We start from the raw sequence: 21321 nt of genomic DNA on the forward strand, positions 1-21321 counted from the left end.
AAATGCAGAGAACAGATATTCCTATCTGAACAATAAAGTGTACCATAACCTTAATGTATTTTTATTCTCATGAAAAATAACAATATCCAGCAGGAACATTTTTTTTAAGTATATAATACAAACGACAAGCTGATTTAGGTGCATTTCAGTTCACTTTCACAATACTATATACTGTTTTCTTAGTGAGTTGGTACAGTGAGTCGAAATATTATACAGACGTCCCTCTGGGCCTGGACACAGTTGTGTAACCAAGTTAAAATCGAACCAAAGTATGTGAGATAATGGAACAAATAGAAATCCAGTGGAGGCACTTTGTGCTGCCATCACCAGGAGGCCTCAGTGGAGGCATTTCCCAGAACACAACAACTTATTTTCCAAAATGGTTCCAATGTGAGGAAACCATGTGTGCACATGGGTGAGCGTGTGCGCGGAGTGTGTAGAAGCGAGGCCTGGCAGCTTTCTGACAACACGATTGAGGAGGAGGGGAATTTTGGAGATGGTTAGAGAAACCCAAAGCATTATTAGTGTTTCCAAACTCTTGATGGTTCCGTTGATAAATTATGCTTGTCTATTTAGAGCTCAATTGTTACCACAGTTCATCAAAGAGGACTTTTCTCTTGTTTTTTCTGTCTTTCAATGCTTGTCCTCAGAAAGCCGGGAGGAAGCGATGACTGTGTTGTCGTTTTAACATATGACCCGGACACTCCTCGCTCGCTCGGGTCACTGTGTGTAAAACGCAGGGTCTTATGACTGACTATGTGCACGACTGCACGTAGTGTACGTGTTATGTTGCCATGGCCCATGAAACTCTGGAGAAGGACTGATGACTCACTCTGAGATGGGAAATTATTATAATATAAACATAGGTAATAATGGTGTTAATATAACCTCTGGGTCAAACTTGAGGCTCTGTAGAAATAAATGCTTGAACAGACCTAACATTCACCTCACATGCGCTTGGCTAATGACACTGCCTCTGATCAATAGTGATTAATTAGACTAATCAAAAAGGTATGTGATAATGACACTGAGAATCTGGCTTGACACTTTACAGACATGGATGGATTTGGCAAACACACAAGATAAAATGAAGCTGTCTTCCTGGTAGAGATATTCAATAGACGACTGGCAGTGTTTCCGTACCTCATTGATGATCCCCACAGCGCCATGGATTCTGGCCACTTGCCCCAGAAAAGTCGGGCACTGATGAGCCATGATCCTGAGAGCTGGAAGAAAGCCGACCAGGGAGGAAGGACTGGCCTGGGACACGTCCACCAGCGCCCCGAGAAGAGGCTCAGAGAGGGACTGGTCAGAGAGGTGGCTGACCAGGGAGGGCACGTGGGGGCTCAGCATCTGCAGAACAGGACGAAAGGTTAAACGTTTAATTAAGTTTGGTTTTCCTAATTCACTTCCATTTGAACCTTGCCAATCAGTATTTGGATATGGAAACTATGGCAATATTCAAAAGAGTTCAAACTGAATCAAAAGGGTGGAGTTTTAGACATACTTTATGTAAAAAAGTTGAGGCCAGACTGACTCATTTCTTGTTACTCTCTTGTAATTCCTCGTCGCAATGACAGTGCAGAGATTTACAAAGTTCCGCTACAGTCAAACTGGAAGTATTTGCAGTCATAAAGCCGCTGGGGGTGATTATTAAAGCTGCTCCAGATGGCTCTTTGTGCTTCTCCATGAACTAAAAAGACTCTATTCTGCTTTGGTTGTTGTAGGCGGTACTTTCCCGGCGAATAATAGATCAAGGTTCGATCAGCTCTTACGGAAAAGTGTTCAACTCTTTGCTAATCCTTTCCTCCTTTTTTGAAATGGTGGGAATTTTCTACATCCGCACTTTATGAGTAACTGAATAATTGGTCGTCAATATGAGTAAGTAAGAATGGCATTTTGGAAACCACAAAGCTTGTACAGCTTGAAATTTTGTATTATAGGTAATTGATCAGTGGCATGGGGTCAGGGGAATCAAGTGAGGCAGTGCCTAACCAGTCATCGAGAAAAAATATATATTCATAATAATAATAATAATTTAAAAAATGGGATTAAAAAGGGATTTCCTATCATTCTAATCAGTTTCGTGGTTAAAAATTCCCAAATGTTTTATCAGTTGACCTGGGCTAATTCACTCAGCGTTCTCGCTCACATCCTGTGTTTTCTTTGCCCCCTAAAATTACATTTGTGAATGGGTTTTTGTAGGGTGCTTTGGTTTTCTATCATCTGGATAAAGAATATGGCACAAGAACGACACGTTTAACCTGTTTATTTGACTTTAAATCGTGTTTTGAAAGTGGGGCATGTCTCTACGGCACTGTCCCCGAGGATACGAGGGGAGCGGTGTCTGCGCCACACATTTCTACAAAAATGAAGTGAGTAAAAGTAAAAACTTTATTGATTAGACCAACTTTTTACGTATGAAATGCTAAAGACAAGTCTATGTAGTGCAGTCTCGGCCGCTAAATTTGTATTCCTTGGATGGGAAAGGCCACATTTGCATATCGACTCCCTGATCAGATTCGTACTGACGCCTGAAAAACACCTTTTGTAAACACTGTCCTTAAAGGGACTATACAGAGTTTAAAAATGTTGAAATTATGTATTTTTCTCCCTCTAATGTGTAGAATGAGCCCAGACCTTAAGACTCTGTGCATAACTTCAAATCATAACAACACCGCCCAAGAAGTGACTTCCTGTTTCAATCCAGCACGCCAAAAATAAAAGCACACAGCTCATCTCATTCATTAGTACAGCAGGTACTTGCAACATTATAAGAATATAATTAAATAGAAAAATTTTAAGTGTTTGTCTGTTAATAGTTAGGCAGAAAGAAATTTGAACAAATTAACTGCTGAACAAATGAATAAGATGGTGCTTTTATTTTGGTGTGCTGGAACTAAACAGGAAGTCACTTCTTGGGCGGCGTTATGCACAGTCAATTCACCACAACTGCCTCTAAAATCCTGCACTGTCACTCAAAAAGGTGTTAATTCGGGTCCGGAGTGCCGTCATCCACAAGCTTAATATAGAAGCTGCAGCTACACGTATGACCTGAGGTGGCAGTAGTGAGTATAAAATGACCAACTTGCTAGTCCCTTTAAGGTTAGGGCAAAGGTAAGGTTAGAGATAGTTTGTAAAACTCCACTATCCTTAAGATTTGGATTAGGGTCAAGTATACGGTTAGTTTGGATTAGTTGAAGGTCTTCTCATTGGCTGCTAATGTAGGCGACTGGCCAATCAGTGAGCGGCTCGTCTTTCCCATGCTAGGAGAAAAAAAATATTGCGTCCCAGCCATGCACACTATGTTGTCTTCTATGTATTTCATGTAAAAAATTGTTTTTATTGGAAAATGCTGTAACAAAAACAAAAATGTCTTTAACATTTATAAAATTACCAGAGAGCTGCAGTTTTGTAGACTTTATATTGGAGTCTATTAAACATGTGCTTCACTAGCAACGAACCTTACCGTACGTCAATGTAATCGATCATTCGAGCCATAAAGAGTGGCATGAATAAAGATGGAAACCCTGAATATCATGCTTCTCCTGACTGATTTCAGTGGTGACAAAGTAAACTCACTAGAGGGTGTTTCTCAGCGACCACCTGAAGGAGCCTCAGGAGATGCTGCTGCTCCAGCGGCTCCAGCGTCGGCATCGTGTCCGTGAGTTTGCCCAGATGACGGTGAATGACCTCTGACTGTCTGGGGTAGATCGATGGGAGGACCCGCAGAAGCATGTGGTTACCTGCCGGAGAGGAGTTTATTATTCCAGCGGCATCTTCAATTCAAAGCGCGGGGGGAAATCTAAAACACACGTCGTTTCCTGGAGGGGCATGAGGCAACTAAAACAAAACGGGCCTAAATTCTCAGAATGTGTTACATGACAACAGAAGTTTGGTACATGTGGAAAAACACAGGCTTTTCCGACATAAAACAAAAGCTGCTGGATTTCCTAAGGCTGACTCATCTGTGGATCTTTGAATGATTACAATCACAAAACATTCATGACACGTCAAATAATGGATTTTCTGTCACTTATTCACTGGTTTATCTGATTCACTGTAATCATAAGGTTACGTTAAGGAGCACCAGCAGCACTTCCTTTACAGTAATAGTATGGTCACAGGCTGGAAATAGCATGAAACCTAAACGTGTAATAACATGATTATTCTGGGAACTGTGGAAACATAAACACAATGTATTTAAAGGCTCTACACCTGATTATTTTTTTCTTTTTGGTTTGCTACCATGGTGTCCTGTATTTGGGAGGTTTAAGGGCGGCCTATTTGTGGTCGCTCTTCCCCATCTCGCCTGCTCTGATAGGCCACCTGCTCCCAACCTGTCTGCACCGTGGCCCCGCCCGAATTCTTCTTCACACCGCCCCAAAGTTGGGTGCGGGTAGGCTGGAAAAATCCAGACTCACCGCTATACCAGCGTGTAACTCTGGTAAGACTCCGCATCAACTTGATTTCTACAGCGTAACATACGCAAAAAAACAGGAAGAGGAGTAAACCAATCAATTATCAGTAAACCGCCAGTCAGCGGCGTTATTAGTGGTTTTGCGTTGATATTCAGTATCAGTAACAGTATTATCAATCACAAAAGTTACTTACTGCCGATGTGTTTAGGGTAATTTACCGCTGATTAGACAAAAGCTTCGGCTCTCCTGGACACGAGTATATTTTTCCTAGGATAGTTGGTAGATCAACCAGTCACAAGTCATGAGAGTGAAACGTCACACATATATCAACCAATCAGCTTAACCCTGACCCTGCCCTCGCCACTAACCTTAAGTTAGTCTCTGATTGGATGATGAATGTCCACCATTTACCAACTATCCGAGGAAAAATCGTTTTGCCTCCCAGGCGCCGCCCGTAGATTGTTATCGGGGAGACTTCCGCATCCCCGGCGTGATGCTGCTCGTGAACAACATGTGACGCAAATTAACGATTCTGATTGCACGGATCCGTTTGAATTTGGCAGAAGCGGCAACAGCGAGCTCCCTGCCCAGACTGATTTCCCCCGTGTATAATATACAGAGGGGTACTGCATCATTTTGGATGGTCCTGGTGCCCGCTCTCTCCGTGCTCCTGCCTGACAGCTGCAGCTCCTCACCATCTCCTCATCCACCAATCACATTTGAGTTTTCCTATGTTAGCCTTAGTTCATTTCTGTTAATCTTTCCTTTCTGTAATAGACATTTCTTTAGTGCACTTTACCCAGTTTTGTCTTGCTCGTTTAGGTGTGACGTAGAGCCAGTTGTAACAGGTTACACACAATAAAAGGAGCATGTCAATGTTGAACTGCTAGTTTACCATCTGCCCTAAAGCATTTCGAACATCCCAATCCTTCACATGGATGAGTTTATAAGCACACTTTAGAGAGCAACACTGTCACAGCATGTAAACTATCCTGCTAGCTCATAAAGGATTAAAAAAAAGACTTAACACATAGATGCACAACACACAGGCATATTGGATGATTTATTCTATGACATGTCTGAATCCTAGTGCTGCTTATTTATGTACTCTATTTCAAGGGTTCAGAATGATATTTTCACTTGAACGCCCAACCAAAAGAAACACGCGTGTTACTTTTGAGGCGCCCTCAGAATAAATAGCACCTCTCCAATCACAAAGCCTTTGACATCTCCCCGGGATAACAGCTGGGTTTAGAAACACCGCCCGGTACTTCAGAGAAGATACAAATACAACAAAATAATTCAGTTGTAAAGATGTCACGGCAGCTCGAGTTTGGAAAAAAAGAGTTTGTGAAATTGGACATTATAAAGGCTAGAGCACCTACTGTAAATAATGGGGGGCAACCACTACTTTCTCTATATAATGACTTTAAACTTTACTATGCACTTCACAGGCGGCATTTACGACAGAAATCATCATAAAATGAGACAGAAATGGTGGAGTTGAAAAAGGGAAGCTGGAGATAATGATGTGCAGGAGCAAGCTGGAAGTTTTAAAGCTTTGTTAAGGAATGTTAAAAGGCCGGAGGACACATGGTCTGAGCGAGAAAATTTATAGAGTTAGCCTTCCCGTGCTCAGCCAGGGGATTATAAGCATGTACAGTCAGTGAGACAGATGAACTAGTTATTCTATGAGGCTGTAATTACCATGACCACTTTTGATGTTCAAGATTCTATGTAAGACTATTATTATTATCCATTATCATTGAGTAGAAAGTTTAAAAGAGTTCCCATCTATCTGAACAAATGTGGTGGTTGGTTTGTGCAGTATTTTCAGAATATTTTTCATTCATTTGTTTTCACAGAACGTATTCTTCCATATATTACTGATATTAATGCCTTTTAAGAGGCTTAATCATTTTAATAATTAGAATTTGAATGTTTCTGAAAGGCGCAGTGCGCACATTTTGGATTATTCTGTTGCCAGCAACACGAAAAATGCTATTTTTGCTGTGGGTAATCAAAGAAAGGATTTGGATGAGGACCAAGCCTGTTTAAATCTCATATTTGGCTGCCTTTAGTCGACATCTCCAGATGAGCTGGAGACGTCCCGCTCCCAGTGAAGTTACAGTCAGGTCTTGGGAGAGGTGAGCCTCTTCTTCTTTTCTTTTTTTCAAAGATAAAAATGTTTCTATTTCATTCTGTATTGAGTGAAATGTAAGGCTGTGTGTGACTTTAAAGCAGATTTAAAGCAGATTTATTAAGGTAAAGAAGTTACTTAGTACTGCTTTGAAATAATGTACTTGATTTGTTTTATGCTATAATCAAGCAGTCCAAATCCAGTCCTCAGTATGTAAAATACTATAGTTTGCTTTTTCTACAAAATTAAGTAAAACTGAAAAATTTAGAAACAGTGAAATGACACATTGCCGGGGTTGGCAACGTCAGGCCCCGGGGCCAAATCCAGCCCTCCAGCATCAAACCTTTGGCCCTCAACCAATGGCCACTCGTTACTCTACTTCATTGCTGTAGTACCTCCATATATGAGCGGCAAAACAAGCTAGTTTTCCATTAGAAAGCATTGCACTTTGCACACGTACTAAGCAATTGTAAAGCCTGGTTTCTAGTTTTTTTAAACTTTCTACAGCTAGATTTTGCTCCTGTTACATCGCTGGGTTAGTTACAATTAAAGAAACTAGGCGGGTGGTCGTAAGGTACATTTTAGAAATCTCATATTCTACTGAGGGCCAGACTTGCACTGGATTCGGCCCTCGGTCGTTTTACAATGAAGAAAATCAACCTTCCACCAAGCAAAATTTCCTACCCCTGACAGTTTGTGCATGGTTCCTGTTTTGCTGTAACGTGTTCAAAGGTACAGAATGTAAAAGACACTAAACATTATGTAAGAAATGTACTCGTAAAGATGCAGAGCTCAGCAGAAGTTGTATTTTAGGGATGTTTTACGGCTAAAGCGTGGTTTCCACTGACTCGAACTGGGCTTTATTGTCCCTCAGGTCGATCCTCACGTGCAGCGGAGGGGAGATTCAAAGCACTGTCAGGCAAACATATGAGCTTATATTGTATGAATAAGATGAATGCTTTCCGCCATGAAACACAAAATCATTTCAATTCCATTCCTTCAAAGCCCAAAGTCCACTCCAAACAATGAGCTATCCCTGCATCCTGGTCACATAAGATATAAAAACACCATCCCGACAACTGAGATCCTAATTTGATATAAAAATATTAAACCATATATCAGACAAAGAACAAGCTCTTCTCCCTGAAAGCGTCATGGTTGTCATGTCTGGGAAACCCCTGCAGCTGTAAAATAATGCCAATGTTTAAGCAACATCTGGAGGCTGTCCAGTGTGAAAGTACATGGTTATTACAGAAACACACGCTACAAAGAAATATTTTATATCTAAATCATGAAGTGTCAAGCGTAAAGACAGAAGGGGAGGCCAGATGTGCAGTGTGTGAGTGGGATCACGATGTTCACAGAAGCACAAGCCAAGACCATCTTCCCCTTTCACCTAAATAACTGTACAGAGCAAAGTGTAGTTTTAGGTTAATCCATATCATTTAGTTTACATTATTTAATATTCATATAGCCTTTATTTGTGAATTCTATCTGTGAAAAAGTGTCATATGAATAAAATGTTCTTATTTCAGCAGCGTTTTTGTCAGTTCTTACTGCTTGATTTTGGATCGTAATGGCTTTTCATCTGAAAAAGGGAAAAAGGTGATGTTGTTGGCTTGGTTATGGTTGGTAAACTTGAGCCAGAATTTCTATGCAAAGCTTGCTGATTTGGGTATTTCTGAGGCTGATGCTGATTTTTATTGCTCAGTGTCGATCTGCACGGCTGATATTGTTGGCCGGTTATTCCAAATGGTTTGTCTATAATCCTACGTATGAAGCTTCTAAACGGTAACTCTTGCCCCTTTTTACTTATTAATTGTCCGTGAGAGTAAATACTACACTGACAGAAAAAACAAAGGAAGAGAGGGGGATATTGTACATCCGATTACACAATGGAGATATTTTTTGTCACTCAAACTTGGCTGTTTAGTAGATACTTCAGAGGGAGCTTGTTTTTAGAAGACAAAAATAAGCAGATTCCAAAACTTTCTTATGGTTCTGAACTTAAAAGCAAAAGTCTGCAGCATAAAACACCATGAGATACAATCAAGTACAAACAGTAAAAAAAATTGTATATTGTCTCAACTTATATAGCGCTTTTTAGGAAGGAACCCATTTACTCTCTCATTCATACACCAGACACTCTATCACTTCTGATTCCAGAGATATCAGCCTTTTATCCGTATTCGATCAGGCTGATAGCTGATATTGTAAAATACCCAAGTTTCAGCCCGATATAGCAGTCGATCTCTAGTTCTTTTATTCATTCATTTTTGATATGGACAGTGCATATTAATGAATAGCTTCCTTGAATATGTCAAAGTCGAGCAAAGAAATGTATGTTAGTTTCCATCTGTAGACCCTATGCAATACTACAAAATGTAACAACAAACCACAACAAATACAATAACAACAAGAGTGTTCACAGGCCTGGTTTTCCTTTAGCCTCTGTTTGAAGTGTGCTTTAAAAGAGTTGGAGTCTCTCTTACTGATAAAGTACTTGGAGCCTTTGACAGAGAGCACAGTCTGTCCAGAGGAGGTTCGCATGTGTGGAACCTCACAGTCTCCTCGAGCTGATAACCTGGTGGTGAGGAGGAGGTAGATAAATTTAGCAAACTGTCAACGCAACCTCTTTTCTATGCAATATCCTTTCTGTCTAAAGAAAAGGCTTCCCATATCATCTGGTGACCCAATGAGATTATCTAAATGATCTCATGACCCCGTGAAGATCCCTGCCCCAAGATTGAGGTCCACTGCAATAAATACAGCCGGCATCTCGTCACAGAAGGGGGCGTGGCTTCGCCGGGGGGGGGGGAAATAGAATCTTCAGAGAAACAAAATGTTCAACTCTTTTAGCCATTTCCTGGTGGAATATGAACTTATTTATCACACATAAATAAACTCAAGTGTAATTCGGGCCCATATGGATATTTTGTCACAGCAGATTGTTCAGTAGAAGTGAAAAAACGGCAGTTGTAGCTAGCGCTAGCCAACCGCTAGCATTAGCCCAATGCTAACATGAAGCATCGTGTTAGCATTCTCCGTTATTTATGTATTTATGGGCTGTTGAACCACTTTGCTCCACTCCATGTCTTTGTATCTTTATTTAATAGAAAACTATATTCCTAATTCAGTATTTGTTAAAGTAGTTTTTGAATAATTAGAGAAAGTTTACATTTTTACCCAAATTGTTTTCCCCCTTAACTGTTTTCAAACATGACCATATAGGGGCGAGTCCAGAGATGCCGTCTGTATCTATGGGATATTGCAGAATTAATGAATGAGTCTGGATTGCTGAGTTAGGAATTTGGGGATTCTCCAAATGGCCAAAGATCTGCAAATACTTGGTGAATTGTCAAACCCTGTGTGAATTTGAGGGAAAGAATGTCTGTTATAGGACGCCAATGTAGAAATATACAATTTAGCATCTGCTGAATCATTTCTTCAGTCACCCGTACCCGTACGTGGCCACTTTTCCTTCTAAATTTGTTCAAGCCGAAGAAGGAAAGTCAGACTTCGCACTTACTTCAGACCCACACAACTGCGCTTCCACAACAAAGTCGGGCGAATAATAAAAAAACAATGTGAATCTGGAGAACAATAAAAGCATTTAGGAACTCGTGACGCCTGAGGTTCATTCAACGCTCCACACGCACACAAAAGCATCCCGTCTCTGCATGGGGCTGAAATCTGAAAAAGTTCTGAGAGCACTCTTTCCTCCCCAGTCCGCGACCCTCCCCCCACCTCCGTGTGCGATACGCGGGAGCTGCTGTGGACTCCGATTACGACATCCAGCTACCTCCAACGAAGCATTACTCACTGTGTGTAGCTCTGCCTGCCAGGGCCAAGTGTTTGCAAAAGGAGAGATGCTTTCTCAATTTCCTGTAGGTATCTGTCGAAGGATTTAGGGTCTTATATGGTGGGGAGAACTTATAGTATGTTGTGGGTCAAGGGGATCCGGTTTACATTGGAGATAAACGTATGATGTTCAGAGGGATTTGTTGTAAATAGAGCTCAAAAGTCCCACCCAATTCCAGGCATTTGTTGGGTGTCAGAGGTAAAAAAAAAAATCCCAGTCATTTTATGCATCGACTAAGGCTAATCAGCTATGTGCTAACTTATCTAACCTCTTAACCCCCACCTGAACCAAGCACATTTTCTCCAAAAACGAAAGGAAAACAAGGATGAAAACACAACAAAAGCCCAATAAAAAGTGACAAACATGGGTTCGAAAACACTATATTAAGAGCCCCAAAAAAAGAGTGACAAAACAGCATGAAAAAGTGGCAAAACACAGAAAAAGGTCCATTTAGATCAGTTTTGTAGTTCTTAGCTTTCAAATGAGACTTGTAGGCTGTAACCTTTTAGAATTTAGTAAAACTAAAATGGAGAAAATTCACTCAGCTTAGGCGGGGGGTCAGAGGTTAACACAAAGAAAGAAAGAAAACACAAAACAGTAACAGAAAAGTCACTCTAAAAGCGATGAACATATCAAAAGAGTGAAGAAAGGGTTCAGTTTAGATGAGTTAGCTTTCAAATGAGGCATTGTACTGCCCTAGAGGCTGTAAACTTTTAGATTTGGGTCGAGCTGAACGAGAAAATAACACCTTAGGAGCACTTCGACCTCCGTGCAGTAATATCTTCCCTTAAAGGGGCTAGATGCAAGTTTGCCATTTTATACTCACTACTGCCACCTCAGGTCATACGTGTAACTGCACCTTCTATATTAGGCTCGTGCATGACGGCACTTCGGACCCGAATTAACACCGTTTTTGAGTGACGGTGCAGGATTTTAGAGGCAGTTGTGGTGAACAGGTCTGGGCTCATTCTACACATTAGGACATAGTTGGAACATGTAGGGGGTGGAAAATACATAATTTTTACATTTTTAAACTCTGTATAGTCCCTTTAACTGGGCGGATGTTGAAGTGCTCCTAAGGTGTTATTACGCCTTAAAATATAGTACCCCTTTCAATCGGCTTAGAAAATCGACTTGTTTAACTTTGTCTAACTAGACTTGGATTGTGTAACTATGTAACTGTATTTAAATAGGGTAAATGTGGAAAAGCTTGGTCACTTCTAAGTAGAGGCTAAATGCATCTTTGGTCTTTGTGCGTGACTGAGTGCACGCGTAAAGACCAGACAGGTATGCATGAACTCGTCTAAGCTCAGGTAAGAACATATCTCAGTATGGAAAAACGGAGGTCTGTTCCTTTAACTTTACATTATTATAAGCAGGAAGTGGATGAATGAATGTCAATAGCATCTTCGTAGCATCTGGGGACAAACTTAATCATCACTTAAAACACACAGTAATCCTTTGCCTGCTGTTCGATAGTAAACACATCGCTGCTTCGTTCTCAGAGAAGGCGTCGACCTTCCTGACATGTAGGTGTCGGTCATTACGGCCGTAGCACGTGCGCCGCGTTAGCCCATGCGTGTACAGTAAACTGGACGGCGGCCGCCCCGCTGTGCTGTTGGACTACCACTCTGCCGGGCGTCCCGCCAACGATTGCTCAGCGTTTAATGAGAGAGAATGAAAGAGAGAGGAAGAGGGAGGGAGGGGAGGGTCACGGGAGGAGGGCCGAGCGGCTGGTTCAGGGGGGAGAGGGGTTGAAAAGAGAGTGAAGGTCCCGCAGCAAACACAGAGAGAAACAGACAAGACTCCCATCTCTCACACAAACAAGAGCAGCAGCATGTTGTACCGGAGACTGCACGTGCTGTCACTGTGTCTGTGTCTGGCACTGGCTTATGAAGACGACATCGAGGTCAACTATGGTAACTCTTTCTACAATGATATCACAGACGGGGACACAATTGAATGTAAGTGCTCTTATTTACCTGTTTACCTGCCAGCTTAGGGCTAAGGTTAGGTTTGGGGTTAGGGTTACTTTCTTTGACACATCTAAATGTCATGACAGGAGAACTCAGTGTGATGCCTCATTTGAAAGCCAAGACCTTCTAGTTTCTAAAAATATGCGTAAGATCTGTGTGAATGAAACACAACTTACATCACATTTGCCGTCCCTAAATCTAAACCTAACCCCGTGATCATCAGGGTCGGCAAGAAACAGGTTCATTACAAAGGAATAGTATAGATTAGTCTGATGAGTAAAACAGTCTAAATAATTACTCTCTAAATTCCAGGCGCAGTCAGCAGTTTTGTAAGAATGTGGAGCAAGGTTAATATTGTGTATGCTTTCTTTTGTGTTCATCTTGGCTAAATGTTTAAATGCTGCTTGGACTTTGAAGTCTGCATCCAAAAGCTGATCATTAAGAACAAAAAAAAAAGCAACTTAACACAAACTTCTTCAGATTGTACTGACCATTAGAGATCATTATGCTTGAAGTGCTTTATCTTGTTTGGACATCGTGGTAACACTTTATAATAACTACACCTGATCTAGCCGTAATAAATGATGAGTTTACACTTAACTAATGAATTGTTCATGATGAATTAATTTGGCTAACACTCAATAACTGCTTAACAATGAGTAAGTGAAGCATGTGAAGAACTATTCATTATGAGTTAGGCATTACATGTAGTAGTTAAGTAGTTATTAAAGCCACACCGTGTCGAATTTTACCCAATAAACAAATTTGAAGCATATATACATAGCTTATTTTATGACAGATATTTTCATCATAGGTCAAATACACATGAGCCTTCACCATGAGCGGCTCAGCTCTCTTAAAACATGACTGTACCTTTACCAGGAGTGGGTGCGTCTCCACCTCGTCTCCATGGTGATGTGACTAAAGTCAGTAGAATTAGAGATTTAAACAGGTTAGGTTCTCATCCAAATCCTTTCTTTAATCACCCACTGCAGAAACAACATTTTCATTGGGAGCATGTTTTGCATTGATGGCAACAGTATAGTCCAAAATGTTACACAGTTACACACAGTTAAATGTTAGTCAAGTGTTCATTTTTCATGTACCAACCTCTTACCACCCGCCTTATCCGAGCGCATTTTCTCCAGTTCGGCTTTACCCAAATCTAAAAGCTTCTGAACTTGAGCTCACAACCTATAATCCAGTGTAACGCCTCATTTGAAAGCTAAGACCTACAAAACAAAATGGATCTTTTTGTTGTTGCTGTGTTGTTGTCACTTTTTTCTTCCATCTTTCATCGATTTTGTTGTCACTTTCTTGTCACATTTCTGCTGCTTCTTTGTCTCTTTACGTCACTTTTTTTTGTCGCACTTTGATCTGTTCATTTTGACGCTTTTGTGTTGAGTTTTCATCCTCATTTTCTTCTCCATTTTGACCCTTTTTTTCAAGATTCTTTTAGATATGAGTAAAGCCAAACTGGAGAAAATGTGCTTGGTTCATGTAGAGGTTAAGTCTAAATAAGGTGTAGTCATTCTAAAGTGTTCCCGACATCGTGTCCATCCAGTTTGAACAAGATTTAGTCTGATTTCGATCCATTTTAGCGCTGATATGATCATTATCGACGCCTGGTGATCGTTGGAAGGTCAGATGTTTTATGACGAGGTGTGAAAACTTTGCTGGAGGGAAAAAATACCAGAAGCAAAATGGTACCACCAAGCACTGCAACCATTGCCATTTTTCTTTTCCAAAAATACCTGCCTAATGAGATACTGTCAGGGGGAAAAAGAGCTAACTCAGCATCAGAAGTGGTGGGTATCGGCAGGTGAGAAAGAACGTGATAAATCTCCTTTCACACATCTGGCCTGAGGCTGTTACAAAGGTCAGGTAAATAGTATAGTTTGTCTCTGATGACGCGTAAAGCGCTGTAATTAAATAGTCCATCATTTATTTTTCATCAGCAGATTGAAGGCCGGGTTCACGTCACGCACGCGGGCCAATCCCCGCAATTAATTTCGAACCCGGTGCACGGCCAGCCAAAACAAACTCCGCGGGCCTCTCCAGTGCCCCTTCAGAATAAGTTTGGCATAAACAGAGCTTATGTTGTAATAAGAACAGCGTGTGTAACAGACGTTTTCACTCACGGCTCGCTCTACCTCCCACTTCGCTTCGTCACTCATTCATTGTGTTTTCAAACAATCGATAAACCCTTCTAAACATTCGGCTTCCCCTTCCTGTTTCCTCCGCCGCGCGTCCCAATTCACAGCGAGTGTCACTCAGAGCACTTCCTTCTAGCATTACTTTACACTTCAAAAGCCAGATAAAGCCAGCATGTGGTTGTTTTCCTTTTATTATAGGGATTTTCAGGAAGCGAAAACTCCCCTTTGATTAGTTCTCTGTTATTATGTTGAAGTGTGATTTGGAAAAAGTGCAGTGTTTAGACATTTTTGTAAATACTCGTAAACAGACAGACAAACAGAGCAGTGGAATAGCTCTGCTGTGGTTGCTTTGAAGGGAAGAGCAAGATCAGACCTAGGGGCCAAATCTGACCCTCCAAAATGATTTAGACAAAATATGAGTGTGATCATCAACAGTGATCACTTAGAAACAAGTCAAAATCAAATGTAGTGCTTTTTGTAGTCATAGTGCCCAAATACTATATTTTCAATGCCATAAACATGCATATTTAATCTAATATTAGCAAACTCCAATCGTAGGCAATTGGAGCAATTGGAGTTTGCCAATGTTATACATCAGACATGGCCTAAATGGGTGTTCTGCTAAGACACTTTAAAGGAACTTTAACAGGCATAAAAATCTTCTTGAGGGCCAGAGGTTCTAAGATGAAGGGCTGGTTTTAGCCCCCGGGCCTGATGTTGCCTACCCTGGTGTGCAAGTTCAGCCAAAACTAAAGCTGAAAGTGTTTTAGACCAGTGGCTCTGAACCTTTTTTCCTTGTCGGGCTCCGTGCCCCCCCCCCCCCCCGTCCCAGCTTTGATTCGTTGCCGCTAGCATTAGCATGCTGCCGCTAGCTTTAGCATACTGTTGCTAGCCACTGCATTTTGCACGGCGATCAAACATACAATTGTTAATTAAAACTCACTCAGCAATTGAATCCTCCAGGTTCTGTGCTGCATGTTCATATTGACTGAGGTCTAGTGAAACTTATCTAACAAACTTGTACCTTACCAATGTTTCAATGCTCCCCTGAGGCCTAGAGAGATGTGGTAGCACTTGTTTTAAAGCCATCATTTCGCTCTTTCTAATACAAAAAAATGGGAAGTCTCGATTATTTTCGTCTCGGAGATATCAGCTTTGATCAGCGCTAGATTGGCCGATAGCCGATATTGTAAAATATCGGCTATCGGCTAACACCACGCTCTGAGACGGGGACAAGCCCAGGAGGCGGTGCACCGTTTCAGATGATCAGAGGAGACAGAGGGCAGCTACAGTTTCTCCATCCTCCAAGGTCATGCGGGTGGAATGGCTGAAGGACAACGAGATCATCGACCCGGCCGAGGACAGGAACTTCTACATCACCGTGGACCACAACCTGATCATCAAGCAGGCGCGTCTGTCCCACACGGCCAACTACACCTGTGTGGCCAAGAACATCGTGGTCAAGCGCAAGAGCTCCAGCGCCGTGGTCATCGTCTACGGATTTCCCATCAACCAGTGCTCCTCCTGTGACCAAAACAGTGAAGATGGCGGCCGCGACACAACGATCTTTCACCAAAGAAAAAAAAAGAGTGGTGCGCACTGAATGGGTGCTGCTGCCGGATGCTCTCTCATCGAATGCAATTTCTCCATCTGTGAGATCAATAAAGTTCCATCTTATCTTATCTTATCTTATCTTAAAATCCCCAAACATCGGCCCAATATATTGGCCGGCCTTTATATCGGTCAACCACTAGCCCAAATATATCACTCACTACCTGACCCTCTGACTAGGCAAAGCTTTGGGCCTCCCCGAAGAGGCCCGCACCCCAGTTTGGCAACCACTGGTTAAGACCATCATCTTTGCATTTTTGAACAACTTATGCAGTAAAACTATTCGGGCAATGTAATTTTCCTCCAAGAAATTAAAATTTTATGGTCATAAGAATTCAATTTAATGGAAGCCTTTAAGTGAAAAACTCTAAAATACTAACCCCGTCAAATCCTTGAAAGGTTCCCTGGGGAGGGTTCTGTAAGACATTAGTATTTGTGGAAAATAACGTTGGAGTTCGAGGCACAGTGGGAAAGTTTGGCCCCCCATCTCTTGAAGTCCATCCACCTCCTGAAGCCACTGTCTGAGCTTTTGTCTGTCTCTCTACAGCCACGCCAAGCACAGCCCCGTGCAGTACCCCTGACATGACCAAATGGGATAAAATGTTCTCGATGCTGGAGAACAGTCAGATGAGGGAGAACATGCTGCTGCAGTACGCCGACGACATCATCAAGGTGGAAATGGACGCTTTCCGGCAGGAAATGCTCAGGTCAGTTAATAAAAAGATGTCGCCTTTATGGTTTTGACCCAAGCTCTAGAGCAATTAGATTTCACATTTGTGGGAAAACTGTAATAAACCACTAATTTAGCACAAGAATCCCAAGCATTTTATCTTTCTCGAGGTTTAAATGCCCTTGTTGGATAAGTTACTGGCATTATCATAATTACTGATATGATTCTCTGTTTCTTTAGGTTTGTGGCCCAGTACGGCGGTTCGTGCAGCACAGCAGTGGACGCAGCAGGTGGAAAGTTGGCACTTCAGCTGGACGGTCGCTTTCAGGAAATGCTGGATCGCCTTAAGGCACAGGAAGATCAAAACACGAAACCTCCGGGCTCCCAGCAGGACGCAGTGCTGCAGCAGCTCCTCTCCGCGGCCCAGTCTCAAACCTCTCGGCTCGTGAAGCTGGAGAGCAGCTGCTTCAGTGCGACGCATTCAAAGTCAGGATTCGACAGAGGTTCGACAGAGCACCAGGAGCAGGAGGTGGCGTCTGAAGGGGGGCATCTCGAGGCAGCGCTTGTAGCGATGCAGCAGTCCAGGGCGGAGCTTCAAGAGGTGCTGCAGTCACTGAAGCAGAGATACTTACCTGCAGGCAAGATATGCATCTCCTCACCTTTGTTTCCTCTCAGCAATTTGTCTGTCTCTACTTGTCGCCCTCAACACATCCATATCAGTCTCACTGACATAATCGGGTCACACGTAAGATAAAAAATGATTCTCTTTATGTTGAGCTTCGTCACTCAGGATGCAAAGGTGTCTCCCCTTGTTCAAGTAGCAACAAATCCTTCCCCATCACTCATAAATGTTGAGTGAAAATGAACCTCATCCAGAGTGTAGACAAACAGCTGAGTCAGACCATTCACTTAGCTTTTAGACATTTGGTTAGTTTTTCAGCTGGTTTTGGTCTTAGTAAAGCAGATCCTACAGCTTTATTTCCTATAGCTTTAAACATCTGTGGTAATAAACATATCTTGTTCTTGTTTCTGCAGGTAATGACATGGCCCTGCTCTTTCCCATGCGCTCACGACGCATCTACACCTCCGTCTTACCAGAAAGTCCACTGTCCCTGTCCGCCTTCACCGCGTGCCTTTGGGTGAAGCCGAACGCTGTTTCCAACAAAACCGTGCTGCTGTCTTATGGGAATCGCCAGAACCCGTACGAGATTCAGCTGCTGCTCAGCCACGACGCTGCCCTGTTCACGGTGGGGGGCGAGGCTCACCTGGTGGAGGCCCGTGGAGTGGTGAACCCGAGAGCTTTGTCCCAGTGGGTGCACCTGTGCGGGGCTTGGTCCTCTGAGCAGGGCCTGGCCTCCCTGTGGGCCAGGGGTAAGAAAGTGGCCACGACCCCCGGGGTCGCTGAGGGACATGTCATTCCCCCGGGAGGCTCCCTGCAGCTGGGACAGGAGAGGAACGGCTGCTGTCCGCTCACTCCCAGCGCCGGCCGTGCGGTGCCTGGCTTTGAGGAAGGGTTCGAGCCTAAGCTTGCATTTGCAGGAAAGATGACAGGGGTGAACATATGGGACCGTGTGCTGTCAGAGCAGGAGATTTCTCAGCTCGGGCTGCAGGACAGCCACAGCTGTGAGCACAGGGGGAACGTGGTGGCCTGGGGAGTCACCGAGATGGTGCCCCACGGTGGAGCTCAGTTCATCCACTAATGGGATAAACAGAGCTCCTTTGTCAGTGTGACTTCTGCAACATCATCATAAGCTGCCATGTTTAGAGTAACAAAAATATCACTATAAATGCATTGATGAGAGGTGTGTGCCGACACCTTTACAAGAACACTATGCTGCAAAGCTTCTGAAAGTGGCCTGTGCCAATGATCAGAGCAAACTACAACTGTGAGAGACTGTGTTTGAAACCACTTTACAAGACTAAACTTAACAATCAGAAAAGAAAGGTAAGTATGGACAAAGCATTTAGAAAAGGTTCAAACCTACGTCATAATAAATCTGTAATAAGTGAATTCTGAGCCACTAAGACACATTTCTAGGAGCATCATTTCTCTGAAATATTGTGTATCTTAATGAGGCAAAGCAAAAATGCTTTTCCGCCCTGTGTTATAGTTCTCCTTTGTTTCCTATGTTTGATTTGTGTTGTTTTCTTCAGTTGGTATTGAACTTTGATGGTGACAGTGAAGTATGAATTGTTGTGTGCTACTAAGGATGCTATTGTAAATAAGATTGTACTAGAGCACTGCTGTATACAAATGCTTTCATGCAACCATGGCTGACCAGTGATACTGAAAGCATATCTTTGGATATAAAAAGGAACTATAGAGAGGACATTTTAAGCCTTAATGCTCATGTTTATTTTATTGAATGTGTTATTTTATTTTGTAATAGTTTGGTAAATGGTCATGGTTGCGTTTTCCCAGTTCAATTGTCAGAAAGACACTTGGAAAACAAAAATGAGGTCAATGTTTACAACCTAAATATCTTTCTTTCAGTACAATGTAAATAGGTTTTGCTTTTGTTTCGTGTTAAAATGTCACAGTGAATGAATGTTAAACACTGGGGCCAGAACTTGCCCTGAATGTTTGGTTTCTATAAAATCTTTACCATCAGTTTGGCTTTTCATTTTCTTTCTTTCTTTTAGAAATCTATTCTTCATAGTCACAGACAAAACACATGAGCTACTGAAACAGCTCCTATAACCACTCGGTTACAAGTATATTCATGAAACAGGCAAAATGCAATTGAACAAAAGATGCCATGACTCAAATCGAAGCATCAACTACTTTTTTTAATCTCAAAGTCTAAAAACATTTTTGTGAAGCAATGTTTGCAAGAGATGAAGAGATAAAACAGTTTGCTTTTCTTTCTTTTTTTTTTACTTTTTAAATATGGAGCTCAACAGTCCCGCTCAGGACCTGATGGCACCATTTTAATGAAAGATTTATCTGAAAAAGTTATAAAAGCACTTTACTGTGTTTCCAGTATTTGACACTTTCTGTCATTTGAAATTGAGTCGGGGGCAAAGCTCTCGATTTACCGATTGATCTATGTTCCCACTCTCACCTATGGTCATGAGATTTGGGTAATGACCGAAAGGACAAGATCGCCAATACAATCGGCCGAAATGAGTTTCCTTCGCAGGGTGGCTGGGCGCACCCTGCGAGATCGGGTGAGGAGCTCAGCTACCCGGGAGGAGCTCGGAGTAGAGTCGCTTCTCCTTCACGTCGAAAGGAGCCAGCTGAGGTGGCTCGGGCATCTGTTCCGGATGCCTCCTGGTCGCCTCCCGCGGGAGGTGTTCCAGGCACCTTCACGTCGAAAGGAGCCAGCTGAGGTGGCTCGGGCATCTGTTCCGGATGCCTCCTGGTCGCCTCCCGCGGGAGGTGTTCCAGGCATGTCCTAGTGGGACAAGGCCTCGTGGAAGACCCAGGACACGCTGGTGGGACTATGTCTCCGAGCTGGCCTGGTGTCGCCTCGGGGTCCCCCCAGAACAGCTGGAGGAGGTGTGTGGGGATCGGGAAGTTTGGGCATCTCTGCTGAGACTGCTGCCCCCGCGACCCGGCCCCGGATAAAGCGGAAGAAAATGGATGGATGGATGGATGGATGGATGTCATTTGAAATTGTTAGTTGTGGTTGGACTCCGATTCGTTCAAAGTTTATTATAAGCCTGTTTAACACATTTCAAGGAGCAGATTATAGCAGTGTTAACAATATGAGCCTGCAGCACCAGGTTTAGCATTGGTGCAACTGATGATAATTTATGATCGCTCACAACCCGCTGCAGAGACCACTCATGAGTCTTTTCTTTTTGCCAACACAATACACAGCAATGGGGCAAAATGGACTGCACTCTACAGCTACTCTACTGTAAAGTGCATTTGCGTTGCATTCTCGATATTTGGATGTTTCATAAAATGTCTGGCGGGAGTGCTGACCTCCGTTGCTTTGGCGTCTTACCTCCCAGCACACTGAGGGCGATGGCGTCCGCGTGGTCCGACAGTAAGTCCGCTTTGGCGATGGCGGCGAGAGACAGGTAACTGGACATGTTCCTACTCAGCTCCTTGTTCCCTCTCTGCAGGAAGCGCACCGCCACCGGGACCGCGAGCGCCATGACAGAGGGACAGCTGTAGTTCTATGAGGACACATATCATTTAGAAGAGGACACACAAGAATACATATGGTACTTACTGACAACATAGGCGGGATTTTGTGGCTCTGTAATGGGAGTTAAAACTCTGGGATACAGTTATTCAAAAGACTAGCTCTTTTCTTTACATTAGGGCCAGAAAACTGTGTCTAATTTTATAATCTTTTCATCAGAAATGAAACAGAAACAGTCACTCAACAATCCACTAATGAACTTTTACTTGACTTATTATTTGTGTCACTGATTTTAAAGTAATGTTTCTCATATTCTGCTGATAAACTTTTATTAAGCTCCAGTATAAACAAACACACCTAATGCTCGCTCTTAAGTAAGTGACAT

General features: G+C 42.6%; 2 protein-coding genes across 3 annotated transcripts in view; one reads left to right on the top strand and one right to left on the bottom strand.

Moving 5' to 3' along the window:
* The window catches only part of veph1 (ventricular zone expressed PH domain-containing 1), an 89314-nt gene that overhangs the window by 53797 nt on the left and 14196 nt on the right, over nucleotides 1-21321 (bottom strand). The window contains exons 5-7 of one of the 2 annotated variants that reach the window (XM_079573963.1): nucleotides 20793-20967; nucleotides 3607-3746; nucleotides 1144-1353 (exon numbers count right to left, since the gene is read on the bottom strand). In XM_079573963.1, coding sequence (XP_079430089.1) covers nucleotides 1144-1353; nucleotides 3607-3746; nucleotides 20793-20967 — 525 coding nt within the window. Of the gene's footprint in view, nucleotides 1-1143; nucleotides 1354-3582; nucleotides 3747-20792; nucleotides 20968-21321 lie in introns of both variants that reach the window. The other variant, XM_079573962.1, reaches the window with a different exon arrangement.
* On the top strand, nucleotides 12205-19394 carry ptx3a (pentraxin 3, long a). The gene is made up of 4 exons (XM_079574598.1): nucleotides 12205-12387; nucleotides 16714-16873; nucleotides 17077-17474; nucleotides 17872-19394. Exons 1-4 carry the CDS (start codon nucleotides 12261-12263, stop codon nucleotides 18534-18536), a joined length of 1350 nt encoding a protein of 449 aa, XP_079430724.1. The 5' UTR covers nucleotides 12205-12260; the 3' UTR covers nucleotides 18537-19394.

The sequence above is a fragment of the Gobius niger genome, assembly GCF_951799975.1.
Source record: "Gobius niger genome assembly, chromosome: 1".
Taxonomy (NCBI): Eukaryota; Metazoa; Chordata; class Actinopteri; order Gobiiformes; family Gobiidae; genus Gobius; species Gobius niger.